This window comes from Lampetra planeri, chromosome 59 (genome assembly GCF_965212315.1).
Source record: "Lampetra planeri chromosome 59, kcLamPlan1.2.h2, whole genome shotgun sequence".
NCBI classification, from domain to species: Eukaryota; Metazoa; Chordata; class Hyperoartia; order Petromyzontiformes; family Petromyzontidae; genus Lampetra; species Lampetra planeri.
Window position 1 is genome coordinate 660901 of NC_136165.1, and position 12807 is coordinate 673707.

General features: G+C 52.8%; 1 protein-coding gene across 3 annotated transcripts; it reads right to left on the reverse strand.

Moving 5' to 3' along the window:
- Positions 1 to 3286: 3286 nt before the first annotated feature.
- On the reverse strand, positions 3287 to 10118 carry LOC144736195 (BLOC-1-related complex subunit 8-like). Of its 3 annotated transcripts, XM_078618784.1 has the most exons (6): positions 9901 to 10118; positions 9381 to 9452; positions 7208 to 7320; positions 6281 to 6345; positions 5754 to 5861; positions 3287 to 3760 (listed from the first exon to the last, which is right to left on the reverse strand). In XM_078618784.1, the coding sequence occupies exons 2-6, from the start codon at positions 9415 to 9417 to the stop codon at positions 3604 to 3606; spliced, it is 480 nt and encodes a 159-aa protein (XP_078474910.1). In that variant the 5' UTR covers positions 9418 to 9452; positions 9901 to 10118; the 3' UTR covers positions 3287 to 3603. The 3 variants fall into 3 exon arrangements, with proteins under 3 accessions (XP_078474910.1, XP_078474908.1, XP_078474909.1); XM_078618782.1 differs by lacking the exon at positions 9901 to 10118 and having other exon boundaries at positions 9391 to 9649; XM_078618783.1 differs by lacking the exon at positions 9901 to 10118 and having other exon boundaries at positions 9381 to 9516.
- Positions 10119 to 12807: the final 2689 nt, after the last annotated feature.

Consider the following 12807-nt stretch of genomic DNA (forward strand, 5'->3'; position numbering starts at 1 on the left):
GTAGCGTGACTAGAGACTGCAGTGCACTGAGGAAGACCAAGCATGGCAATTGGCTATACATAAGTCTCGCAAGACTTAACTAGTTCACGGATCTGATGACCTGACATTTATCGGAAGGGGCGGAATTGTGTGTCCCCTTCCCGACATTTAACTCAAGAGGGACTCGATGTGTGACTGCACCGCCACGATACCCACAGGGGAGTCGTGGACCAGAGTGTGACTCACATACACGATGCTGACTACAACATCGCTCTGGCGGTGCGTGACGCACACCGGCGTTGCTGGGTGGGTGCCCATCGCCGCCCGAAGTCCGTCGTTCTGGCGTTCCCCTCGTTCCTGGTTTCCGACAACTGCGCAACACAGGCACAGTTCCGCGAGTGGCGTCTGATTCTTGGAGCTGCCGAAAATGTGAACGGCTTTGTCTACTGGATTTTAAATGCTATTTTAAATTAAATTTGTTAATAAAGGCATATTGTGCACTTCCTGGTGATTACATTGGGGCTGGAGCTTGTGACTGCGTGTGTTATGCTTGCAAAACGTGGACCCCCCCCTAATGGAACATCTATGCCGGTTAGAAACATTCAGGACGGCCTGCCGACGATCCATCCTGGGTTTAACCAGGCTGAATTTTGTGAGCTCACAAATCCTTGAAAGATCTGAACACATCGGTGAGTTCTGGCAGGCAAGGCTGTGATGGCTGAAGCACGCATGCCCAAACAACTTTTGTTTGGCTGGATAGAGGGGGCTAAATGGGCATGGCACGGGCGAGAGAAAAGCTGAAGTGATGTAGCACGAGAGGATGTGGAGCTGAGTGGACTTGCCAATGACTGGGACCAGCGATGTCAAGGTTGGCCTGTGGAGGCTCGTGAAGGGCGCTGTGGGTATTTGGGAGGCAGTCGCCCTCCAGCAACAGAGGGCAGAGGAGTGATGCTCACAACGAGTTAAAACGTAGCAAGTTGGCACCATGGGGGGCACAGGTGGTGCATCGGCCAGTCATCTCAGACGGTCAACGCATTGCACCTGGGTTTGTCCGGTGACCTGACAAGCGTCGTGGTGATGTCACCACCACTATTTGATCTTAGCTGATGTCAGCAGTAGCGACATCTGTCCAGCGGCTGGACGACGTACCGCGTGACACAAGCGGAACGACAGCTGCGGTGGTAGTAAGCAGCAGTACCAACTGGAGAACGTTATGAAGGCCGTCAAGAACCATAATCCGGCCCTGCCCCCTCCAGAATGGCAGCGGCGACTACCTGTTGTCGTGCCAAACCACCGCCCAGAAATTCCAATCCTCAACCTCACGGGATCGGGTCACTTCTCATTGGAGTAACGTTCTGATGGAGTGTCATTCATCAATGAATTTATTAATGGATTTTGTCGGGATTTAGTGGTTCCCATGTGCAAGTTTACATCGCCCGTTGCATGCGGCTTCCTGGTGCTCACTGGGCATGTGAAGATGTGTGGGTCCTCATCACCACGTCACTCACTTCACCGTCCTGAATTAAGCCCGAGACAAAATCGCCATGAATGTGCCCATTGCCGTCAGGTGCTCACAAGCGAAGCAGATTTGAGTCTGGATACTGCTTGGATGGGCGACTGCTTTGCATGCCAGGTTGTAATAGGAGGCTATGGAGCTGTTCTATTTGGTGGGCAGCATAATGGCAGTGCAGCTAAAACCTATTACTGTCCGGCGCTCCAATATCAATGGATTCAGCAACTCGCACTGACTATCGTGAAGTATAGCAAAATAACCAAAACGGTGTAGAGGCCCAAGGGGAGGGGATATTGTACGTGCTTCGCTGTATACGGCGGCCGTGTGAAATTCTCGCAAGCCACCAGCGCAGACGGACTGGCAACGACAGTCCTCGTGGGCGCTCCGGAGAAACGCGGTCCGCGTTGCGATCGGAACTCAAAGTCGTTTATTTAACAAAAATGTTGATCATTCCCCGATGCACAGCTTGCCTTTGACTGATTAGACAAAAACACCACGGCCTAGACGCTAGGGGTCGCCCTTTCTCCTCTGCTGCCTCCGGCCGTCTGGAATTCCCATTCCCCTCTGACCCTCCATCCTTCCATGCTGTAGACTCCTTGCCCCTAATCAAGTTCAGGCTTATCATTCTCCTCTGCCTATGCCTGGCTCTTCTTCTCTTCATAAAAGTATAAATGTGTCTCAGAGCCCCATATACCCACAGAGATTCAGACTGACCATATATCCACACACTCTCACAAAGAGTCATTGACTTGCATAGAGGCCATATATCCTCACAGGGACCTCATACACACACGGATAACCATAGACTCGCCTCCAATTATCACGGTTGGCTATGTACGGTACGAAAGAAGTGTAACATACAGACCGATATCCACACAGGGACACCAGACAGATCCCCCGTATAGCCTTAACAGACTGTTAGGGCAAGTGCTGTTAGCGAGCACCCATAAAGGCCGGTAAGCCCGACCGCCTTTGTCTCCCCAGTGCCAATGTTTATAACATCGCACCAGGTACTCTTTTGAGGCTGAGTCGACCTAGGGGAGGCCCAGGAACAGTTCAGATATTCGTCACTGGTGTTTGTGGCCGTGAGCGATATAATTGAACTCGGGTCGCCAGGTTCATAGCGCAGTGTGCTAACTGCTGCACCACCGCTCACGGACAGCCATGGGCTCGCATAGAGACGATATATCCACAAAGGAACTCCATCGACAGACTCGGGAGAGATCTATGACGGGGATCTCTATAAAGGCACGTGCCCCACTGTTTCTGTGCGGCTGAGATGCGTGTTGCATGTTAGTTGTATTGCTATCTGTGCCTTGCCCTCAATAAAAAAAGGCTAAATTGATCAAACAGTTGCTCACAGCTTGGGGGTGACAATGCCCAGCGCGATACAAAAAACCATCACTGATCCAGGCACTGACATTACACACGCAGTGAGTTCCTCGCCTCCCCGTGACATCTTGATGAGTGGCTCAAAAACTTAACGTCGGCATCACTAATCAAGACTTCCGGAGGACGAGTGCGCATTTGTAAGTGCTACGGAATCCAGGCAACGTGCTTAGTTTTTCTTATTCACCTCTCGATATATCTCCCCATCTCTCTATCGGAATCAGCTTAAGCCTCCCGTACATTACGTGACTTGTGTGGCCATCCCCCACTCCCGGCCCGCTGTGAAAACAGACGCCGCTCCTGCGCAGCAGCGTTGAGGCCCTTATGTAGCTTCTCCCTTCAATGACCTCTCCGCTCCCGTTCCTCCGCTCCCGTTCCTCCGCTCCTTTGCAATCCTTTTCCCTCTTCCGTTCCTTTCTCTTTCCCGTGCGTTCACATCCCTGACTCCACTCCCTTTCCCGTGCTGTGGCCACGGGTACAAAGTTACGCCGAATTGGGACTCGTTGAGCCAGGACCGGCATCGCTGAAATTATAGCGACGACCGCCGTCACGTTGGCATCGTGTTCAGTGGAGGACGGCGCGGGGAAGTCCATCGCTGAACTGCATTACGCTCCCACGTCTACGCTCCACTGCCCGGCGCAAGTCCCGTTCAAAGTCCTGTTGAAGTAGGGCCCGTGCCACCACGCGGAGCGCGGAGCGTGGAGCCAGAGCGCCGGCGTGAGCTACGCCGAGGGGGCCCCCATCACGTCCCTGCAGGGCTCCACCGGCGCCGTGGCGCCGCCAGCGTCCGCCGATTCATGGGGGGCGGTGGGGAAATCTGGGGGGCTGTTGCTCACGCTCACGGACGCCGGCCGCAGCACGGAGCTGCGCTGCGGGGGGCTGCAAGACAACACAAGACACGCGACAACAACGAGCGCCATTGGTCGTTCAGGGTTAACAGCGCAGTAGCAGCACTCGTGGCACACAGCAAGAAGGGCCTGGGTTCAATTCCCGATTCAGACACCTTTCAGTGTGTAAGTGGTTTGTATGTTATCCACCTGTTCTGCAGAACGAGAGTGAATGAGTATAAGCGAGAGTGAATGAGTGTAAGCAAGTGTGTTGTGGAGTTTGTAGGTTCTACAAAGGCGGCCTGGTGTGGTGTTGGCCACCCACCTCCTCGTGTGCCGTGCCGGCCTTCATAGGTGCTCGCTAACAGCACTTGCCCCAACAGTCTGCTAAGGCTTTTCGGTGGATCTTTGTCTTTGGAGTTTGTAAGTTCTGCCCCTGATCTGCATGGTTTTCCTTCGTGTTCTCCAGTTTCCTCCCAGACTAAAAACAAGCACGCAGTGCAATTGGTATTGGCCACACATCCCAATGCTGAATAATTAGCTGCAAATAATTCAAAAGAGTTTCAGCTCTGTGAGGATTTCCTGGGTAAACAGCACAATAATAAAATAATCCATCAACACCATCATCAGCCATGACCACTCCACTGCGAGAGATGGCCATCACCAAGTTGTTGCCATCTCTCACAGTCCTGTAGCGATCCAACTGGTTCTGGCACACGAACCGAATCTACCACTCCGTCTCCGCAGTGGACGTCCTCTGGGGCGCGATTCCCTCCTCTAGGCGCTGCTGCCCAGGCCCACTCGCTCTTCTTAGCGGTCAACGTGAATTACGTTAAAATAGATCATCAGGTGGTGATGCTGCTGCTGCTGTGTTGGCAGTGGTGCACAATTGGAATGCTCTTCCTTCCAATATTAGGAAGCCACTGAGAGCTATGGCACTTTTAAATCATCGTCTAGATTGAAAACTCATTCTTGGAAATATCTTTTTGTGTTTAGTTTGTTGTCCTTCCCCCACACTTTCGAATAGCACGGTTGGCTACGTACGGTGCGAAAGACGTTCAACATAGAGATGTACAACCAGAAACTCAACACATTAGCCAATAACACTTCGTGGCCTTAAAAGAAAATAGAAAATCGGCGATGTTCCTTCCTCAGAGTACACAGGGAGATGGTCTGAATTGCTCAATACGTCACCTCTATTGCACACGGCCTGTAATCCAGCGCTCTAATGGCTAGCAGCGAGGGCTGGTGGATCACACCGATGTTGTGAAACTCCCTCCCGTGTGCAGTCACATTAGAAAGTGTCTCTCCCCCCTCCCCCGTTGTGTGACTTTTCTCTGGGTTCTCACAAATGTATAAAGCACTCATTAATTGGCTGAAAAACATCTTAATATATAGAGGACTGCAGAGCTTGGGCAACTGTTGGTAGTGCCAGCTCCTCGCCACCTTGCTGCTGCCTTTCAGCTCTTCAGCTGTCGTGAGATGCAATTTGCATGAAAGGCGTCGCTGCTATATGAAACTAAAGAGAGTGCAGGCGGTCCCCGCCTGCACTGCGTCTCTCTCCCCGTGGTAACGTGGATTTTTTCTCCGGGCCCTCCAGTTTTTCCCTCCACATTTATAAACATACTTTGAGATTATTTACATTATTTTGCTGCTATAAATGTCCAAATGATAAGCCACTTTGGTCAGAAAACATTTGCGGCCAGGTCGCCTCTGAAAAATAAGTTAATACCTCGGTGGGCTTTGCCTGATGGGATGGGGATGGTTTAGTTTAATGTGTATGTGTTTGGGTGATGTTTACCTTTCTTGTACTTTACACAACTATCATGTGCTTGTATTGTTTGTTGTTGTAATGTTCTTACCCCATGCCTATCTACTGGACATCTGTGAAAAAGAGCTTTACAGCTCATGGGATTCCTCCAGTATAAATAAACATTCTGATATAAATGGCATGAATGTAGATCGTCGTAAATCGGACCGTTGTCAAGCGGAGACCGCCTGTATTGCTATTATTCCGCCGTCTTTTTCCGTCTGTAAATCATCACCTGGCCAACTGCGTCGAGTTGAGCTGCTCCTTCAAGTCGATGGCCTTTTGGAGGAGGCCCTCCACACTGGAGAAACAAAAGCTGCTACTCGCGATGCTGGACAGGGCGCTGGGGGGGGGGAGGCGAGGGAGACAAAGATAAATACAAAGGTTGCCCCCCCCCTCCCCGGTTGTAACCTTTCACAGACTGTTGCACTTAGATTTGAATGTTTGCTGTTAATGTTGTTTTGAATCCCAAATCTCTATTGGTCTCATTGGACACTGATAATTTAAAACCCTTTGTCAATCCACTGGCTGGATGAAGGCCGCTTCACACCTTTCAGTGTTGGCGGTGGTGGTAGCGGTGGTGGTGGTGTTAGTGGTAGTGGTGTTGGTGGCGGGCGTGGTGTTGTTGTGGTGCTAGTAGTGGTGTTGGCAGTGATAGTCGTGGTGGTGGCGGCGTTGGTGGTGGCGGCGTTGGTGGTGGCGGCGGTCGTAGTGGTGGTGGTGATGGTGGTGATGGTGGTAGTGGCGGCAGCAATAGCTTACCCACACGCGTACTCCACATCGTACACGATGCCGTTGCTCTTCTCCTCCACGTTCAGGAAGTTCGTCTGAGAGGTTTTCAGAGTGAGAGTTGCGGGATAATTTTTCATGATACGATATGAAAATGAATATTATAGCGATATTAGTTTCCCATCATTTGTAGTCATATTTGCCATGAGGTTTTTGTGCATTACTGCACATCTCGTATGACTACAGAATACATAAGTTTTCCAACCGCAGTTAAAGTAACATAAGTATTATAATATTACAACTTTACAACTGATTATGCACATTCTGTCAGTTACACAAAAATAATTAAACAATGCAGGGAACTACAAAGATGATGGTGATATGTACTTGCCATACCATAAATTACTCCAGAAAATGCTTTGCACTAAACGGAAAGCAGCAGTCATTATGGGGTGAGGAGTGGATCTCAAGGAACCAATCCCTTGTGGACGACCCTCCTCCGGGTTTGATCCCAGGCGCCGAGACTGGACCCTGCTCAAAAGAGGTAGCGGAGCGGCCAGGGCCTCCTCCTGCGTCCAGCAAGGACGGCTTGGGTGGCGAGGGATTACTGTGCGGCAACGCGGCCTGTGGCTGTGGTGCGAGATGGACGATGATGACGCATGTCTGTCGCCGTGAAGACTGCCACTAATCGAGCCGGGCGGCGGCGGTGGGGATGCCTCCACCGTGCTCGCCAAGCGATGTAGCCACTGCCCAGCTCGGTGAGATCGCACGCGCTAACCGGACGATAGTCGTTCCTCTCCAACTATCATCAGCGAGTTTTGTTGTATAAGAAAAACAAGATGAGTCGTGATAACCACGATATGGCGAGAAAAACGGATGTAGGGATTATCGCTGCTCTGATACCCTTCGACGTATCGGAGCGTCACCACATCGCAGTGGCCCTGGTGCCCGCGCACGCACCTTGTGCTCGGCCAGTTCGGGCAGAGAGCGGAGGATGTGCTCCTGCACGCGGAACAGCCCCACGGAGGGCTCGTTGGCCAGCACCCACATGCTGTCCGTCCAGCGCTCCGACACTACAAAGACAAAGATCCCCCGTATAAGATTAACAGACTGTTGGGGCAAGTGGTGTTAGCGAGCACCTATTAAGGCCGGCACGGTACACTTCGGGGTGGGTGTCCAATACCATGCCCGACCGCCTTTGGCTCCTCGGTGGTGATATTTACACACTGCTCCATGTACTCATTTGAGGCCGAGTGAACATAGGGGAGGCCCAGGACCAGTTCAGATATTCGTCAGTGGTGGTGGCCGTGAGTGGGAATCAAAACTCTGGTCGCAGGGTTTGGAGTGCAGCGTGCTAACCGCTACACTACAGAGGTCGCGCACGCACACAAACACGTACCCTCAGGGTCACACGGGAAGACAGGAGTTGGACAGGTGGTTCAGATGTCAGGCGCTAAACTGGCACCACATGATGGTTTTGGGTGTGGCTGCACACACATAAAACCACCACGTTAAATTTGGTTCTGCACTAAATTTGGGTAGATTCCAGCACTGAAAATTCAAATATGGGTTTGACCATCAAACCGAGAGGTCCTGTCCACCATTCCTACACCGCGAGGGACATCAAAGGTGTATCGATCATAAACGAGGTTTTGGTGCCATCACAGATGTTCCTTGTGGTGCATCTACACGTAAAGTGGCGCCCTGCTGCATCTATAACTTGCGCCAATAGCAACGATGCTCAGTTTCACACCACGCCATCCATGCACAGCACGTGGAACATGAAGTGAAACCTCCTGCTTTAGCTTTTAGGGTGAGGCTTTAGGGGAGTGAGGGGTTCGGTGCAGTTCAGGTATAAGGGGACGGGTGCCCCCTTGTGACTCTTTGGCTGCCCCCTTGTGACTCTTTGGCTGCCCCCTTGTGACTCTTTGGCTGCCCCCTTGTGGCTCTTTGGCTGCCCCCTTGTGGCTCTTTGGCTGCCCCCTTGTGGCTCTTTGGCTGCCCCCTTGTGGCTCTTTGGCTGCCCCCTTGTGACTCTTTGGCTGCCCCCTTGAGGCTCTTTGGCTGCCCCCTTGAGGCTCTTTGGCTGCCCCCTTGTGGCTCTTTGGCTGCCCCCTTGAGGCTCTTTGGCTGCCCCTTGTGACTCTTTGGCTGCCCCCTTGAGACTCTTTGGCTGCCCCCTTGAGACTCTTTGGCTGCCCCCTTGAGACTCTTTGGCTGCCCCCTTGAGACTCTTTGGCTGCCCCCTTGTGGCTCTTTGGCTGCCCCCTTGTGGCTCTTTGGCTGCCCCCTTGAGACTCTTTGGCTGCCCCCTTGAGACTCTTTGGCTGCCCCCTTGAGGCTCTTTGGCTGCCCCCTTGTGACTCTTTGGCTGCCCCCTGGCGACTCTTTGGCTGCCCCCTTGAGGCTCTTTGGCTGCCCCCTTGTGACTCTTAAACATAATTTAACGTAAAGATAATAAACAATTCCTTAAACATGATAGGGAATGCGGTCACTATGAAATGTCTTTGTGACAATAACATGTACAGCAGTCACACTGCATTGTTAAAGAATAGGGGAGACAAAGTCAGAACGTGAGTTGTTGTTGTTGTCTTGCTATATCCCTGCTGTGTTTGTGTGTGCAAGTGGCTCCGCGTGCGATGCCGCTCTAAAACTATTTTGGTCAGAGACAAAAACAAACAAAATGTCTCTTCCTCTTTGACATGTTGACGACCCCCGCTCCGACACGACCACTGCGTTACCGCCACACAACAGTCTCGGCAATTGACGTTAGTGAGCTCTGACGAGGTGTTAACTTCCTCGCCTGGTATGGAGGAGGTCGTGGCTTCAACCCCGACCCTGACACGCCTGCTGCTGGATTTGTGGAGTTTGCGTGTCTCTTTCCCCGTGGTCGCGTGGATTCTTCTCCGGGTCTTCCCTCCACATGTCGAGTATTGTGCTGCTATAAATGTCCACATGATGATAAGCCCACTTTGTTGATCATTTGTGGCCTTGTCGCTTCTGATAAAGAGCTACATAGCTCAGTGGACCTTCCGTGGTAGCTTAAAATCCAGTTGTTAAGCGCGAATCGCCCTGCCACCGTGTGAGAGAGACACAGGCCTCGCCTCACCAGGTGAGGCGTTCAGTCACTCACCTCTCCTCACCTTGAGCTGCAGCTCCTGCTCGTCCATGTCGGAGCTCCTGGCAGCGAGGACACCGCCCGGGTCTGCACGAAACCACCACAGCCTCTTCATGCCATCGCCACCGGTCACGATTCATCCACTGCTGGATGGAAGTCTCCCCCCTAGCCGCCGCGATCCCTCACGATCGTGCGATGTGACAATCCACGCGATCCGCGCTTTCGATGTTCCGTCTCCGCGGTGTTGGGAGCTGTGAAGTTCGGTTTTAACTCCTTAAACTAATTCCTTCCCGCTGAGCCCGCATCACACAAATCGGAATTAAAACCCCAACAAGAGGCGTTAAGATCTAAACCACGCAGGGAGCATCGCCGTGATTATTTGCTGCGAACGCGGACAATTCGAGTTTGATCAAAGTTTGTACGGTACGAGTCACATTGCACAAAGTTAGACGGCCAGACCGACCCGGGCCAACCCGGGAGAGGCGGCATGTCCCCGGCAGCCCTCCTAGGCGAGACCGTAGGCTTCGCGGCCTACCCGCGGTGTGGCGGCTTCAGGGAGTCTCTCTGGCCGCGGGAGACGGCTGCTCCTGGCCAGAGAGAGGCGAGGGGCTGGGGACGTCCCCCGGGGGAGACGGAGCCACCTTGACGGGGAGGCCGGCTCGTGACGGAGCGGTGAGGAACTTTGGTGAGGAACTTTGACGAGGAGTTGGGGAAAGTTGTGGTGCGGCCCTGGGGGAGGAGGAGGGCGCCTCCTGCTGGCGAGGCGCGCGCAGCGACAACCCCGCGGCGGACGCCGCTTGCTGGCCGGAGGGGGGTCCCCGTCCCTCAGAGGGGGGTCCCCGTCCCTCAGAGGAGGGTCCCCGTCCCTCAGAGGAGGGTCCCCGTCCCTCAGAGGGGGGTCCCCGTCCCTCAGAGGGGGGTCCCCGTCCCTCAGAGGGGGGTCCCCGTCCCTCAGAGGGGGGTCCCCGTCCCTCAGAGGGGTGTCCCAGTCCCTCAGAGGGGGGTCCATCCATGAGGGGGGGGGGGTCCTGGTACCCGAGAGGGGTCCCTGAGAGGGGTCCCTGAGAAGGGGTCCCAGAGAGGGGTCCCTGAGAGGGGTCCCTGAGAGGGATCCTCATCCCTCAGAGGGGTCCCCGTCCCTCAGAGGGGGGTCCCTGTCCCTCAGAGGGGTTCCCATCCGTGAGGGGGGGGGGGTCCTGGTACCCGAGAGGGGTCCCTGAGAGGGGTCCCTGAGAGAGGTCTCTGAGAGGGATCCTCATCCCTCAGAGGGGTCCCTGTCCCTCAGAGGGGTCCGTGAGAGGGGGTCCCCGTCCCTGAGAGGGGTCCCTCAGAGGGATCCGTGAGAGGGGGTTCCCGTCCCTCAGAGGGGTCCCCGTCCCTGAGAGGAGAACGGTCCGTGAGAGGGGTCCCCATGAGAACGGTCCGTGAGAGGGGTCCCCATGCGTGAGGGGGGTCCCCGTCCGTGAGGGGGGTCCCTGAGAGGGGTCCGTGAGAGGGGTCTCCAGCTGTGAGGGGGGTCCCCGTCCCTGAGAGGGGTCCGTGAGAGGGGTCCGTGAGAGGGGTCTCCAGCCGTGAGGGGGGTCCCGGTCTGCGGGAAGCAGTTCGAGCATTGCGCTACGAACCCGACGATTATTTTACCCGGTCCTGGGCCTCCCCTAGGTCGACTCAGCCTCAAACGAGTAACTGATGTGGTGAATCCAAGTCCCGGGCGAAGCCGGGGAGTAAAGCTAAAGCTAGTTATAATATAAATATTAAAATATGCTCAAAATGTCCCCCCCAATATATTACTATAAAATAGATTTCTGTTTGTATAATTGTGGTTTTGGTTGTACTTTATTAATCCCTAATCTCTGCCATTACATACAATGAAACAAGAAAAGGTAAAAAGAGAAAAAAACAGAGCAATGTAGTACAATACATTATTAGACATTATTGTAAAAAAAAATCCATCCCATGTGTTAGTGCATTTTTAAAAATATTTTACGCAGGAAATGGCACGAAATTAGTTTTCAAATTTCGATTTTTTTTTCTCTGGGTTGGGACCCCCACACCCCCTGGAAGATTTGGTTCTCCCCAATGTTGACTCCATGGCTACGGCCTTGGTCAGATCGCGAAATCTATAAATGTGTCGTTAAAACCCGCCACCACCCGACACAGCCAACTAGTAAGAGTTGTCACGTAAACAGAACGTGCTGACAACCCTTACTAGTTGGCTGTGTCGGGTGGTGGCGGGTTTTAACGACACATTTATATATTTACACGATCTAACCCCAAAAAACTCTGATGGATGATATTTGTCGATGAATCCTACGTGTTAAACTGGCTATGAGATGTTTACTATCTCGCCTGGTATACAGGAGGTCGTGGGTTCGATCCCGATCCTGACGCCTGCTGCTGTATATTTGGAGTTTGCGGTGTCTCTCTCTCTATCATCATCACGGTGGCTATGAGATGTTTACTATCTCGCCTGATATACAGGAGGTCGTGGGTCCGATCCTGACGCCTGCTGCCGTATATTTGGAGTTTGCGGTGTCTCTCTCTCTCCGTGGTGGCATTTCGTGTTTGCCTGCGATACATTTCCAAATGACAAGCCACTTCGTTGAGCTATCAAGTGAGTCCATGTCGCCTCTGAGCTATGTAGATATTTTTCAGAGGGCCTTACCTGGTAAAATATTAAAATAATGAAATAGTTTTAGGTTGATGGGTCGTGTCGTGATAGGGTGCGGTGATGGCGGTAGGAGTGGGTGGATGGTTGAGGCCACGTGGCGTTCTGGGTCGTCACCGCCAGCTTCTCCTCGTCCGAATCTCGGCTTCAAAACAGAAACGATGCTTTTAAAAAATGTGCCGACACAGCTTCTTTGAGAGGGACCCCGCTGAGGGTAACACAAATTATCACGATGTAAAGCTTTCGTGACTGCAGGGATTCATCGTCTTGGTTCTTTCGGTAAAGTCACGTAGAAGGGAAGTAATAAAATAATAAAAATAAAACATAATAAAATAATTCTCACGACGTTTCGGCCACAACGCAAGCAGCCGTCCTCAGGTGAAGAATGAAACACCACCAAGCTTGGAGCGTATATTTAAGCTGGGTTGGAGGGGGGAAGAAGAGCGCCTTGACAACATCTTTCTCTTTTACTTCCCTTCTACGTGACTTTACCGAAAGAACCAACAAGACAAATTATCACCACCACTACCACCATCATCATCACCATGATCAATCTCTCGCTCTCTTCCTCTCCATCCCTTTACCTCCCCCCTTCGCCTCATCCCTCCCACACACACCAAAGACCAAAAAACCCGTGTAGCCCACACAACCAGGCACACCAGACACACTACGCACAACCAGACACAGCAGACACACCAGACACTACACACAACCAGACACTACACACAACCAGACACACCAGGCACAACCAGGCACAGCAGGCACAACCGGGCACCC

Coding starts and splice junctions, on each gene's coding strand:
- LOC144736195 (XM_078618782.1), bottom strand. CDS start 9,505: ATGAATCGTGACCGGTGGCGATGGCATGAAGAGGCTGTGGTGGTTTCG. Junction 6,346..7,207: donor CCGAACTGGCCGAGCACAAG/GTGCGTGCGCGG, acceptor AAAACCTCTCAG/ACGAACTTCCTGAACGTGGA. Junction 5,862..6,280: donor GATGTGGAGTACGCGTGTGG/GTAAGCTATTGC, acceptor CCCCCCCCCCAG/CGCCCTGTCCAGCATCGCGA.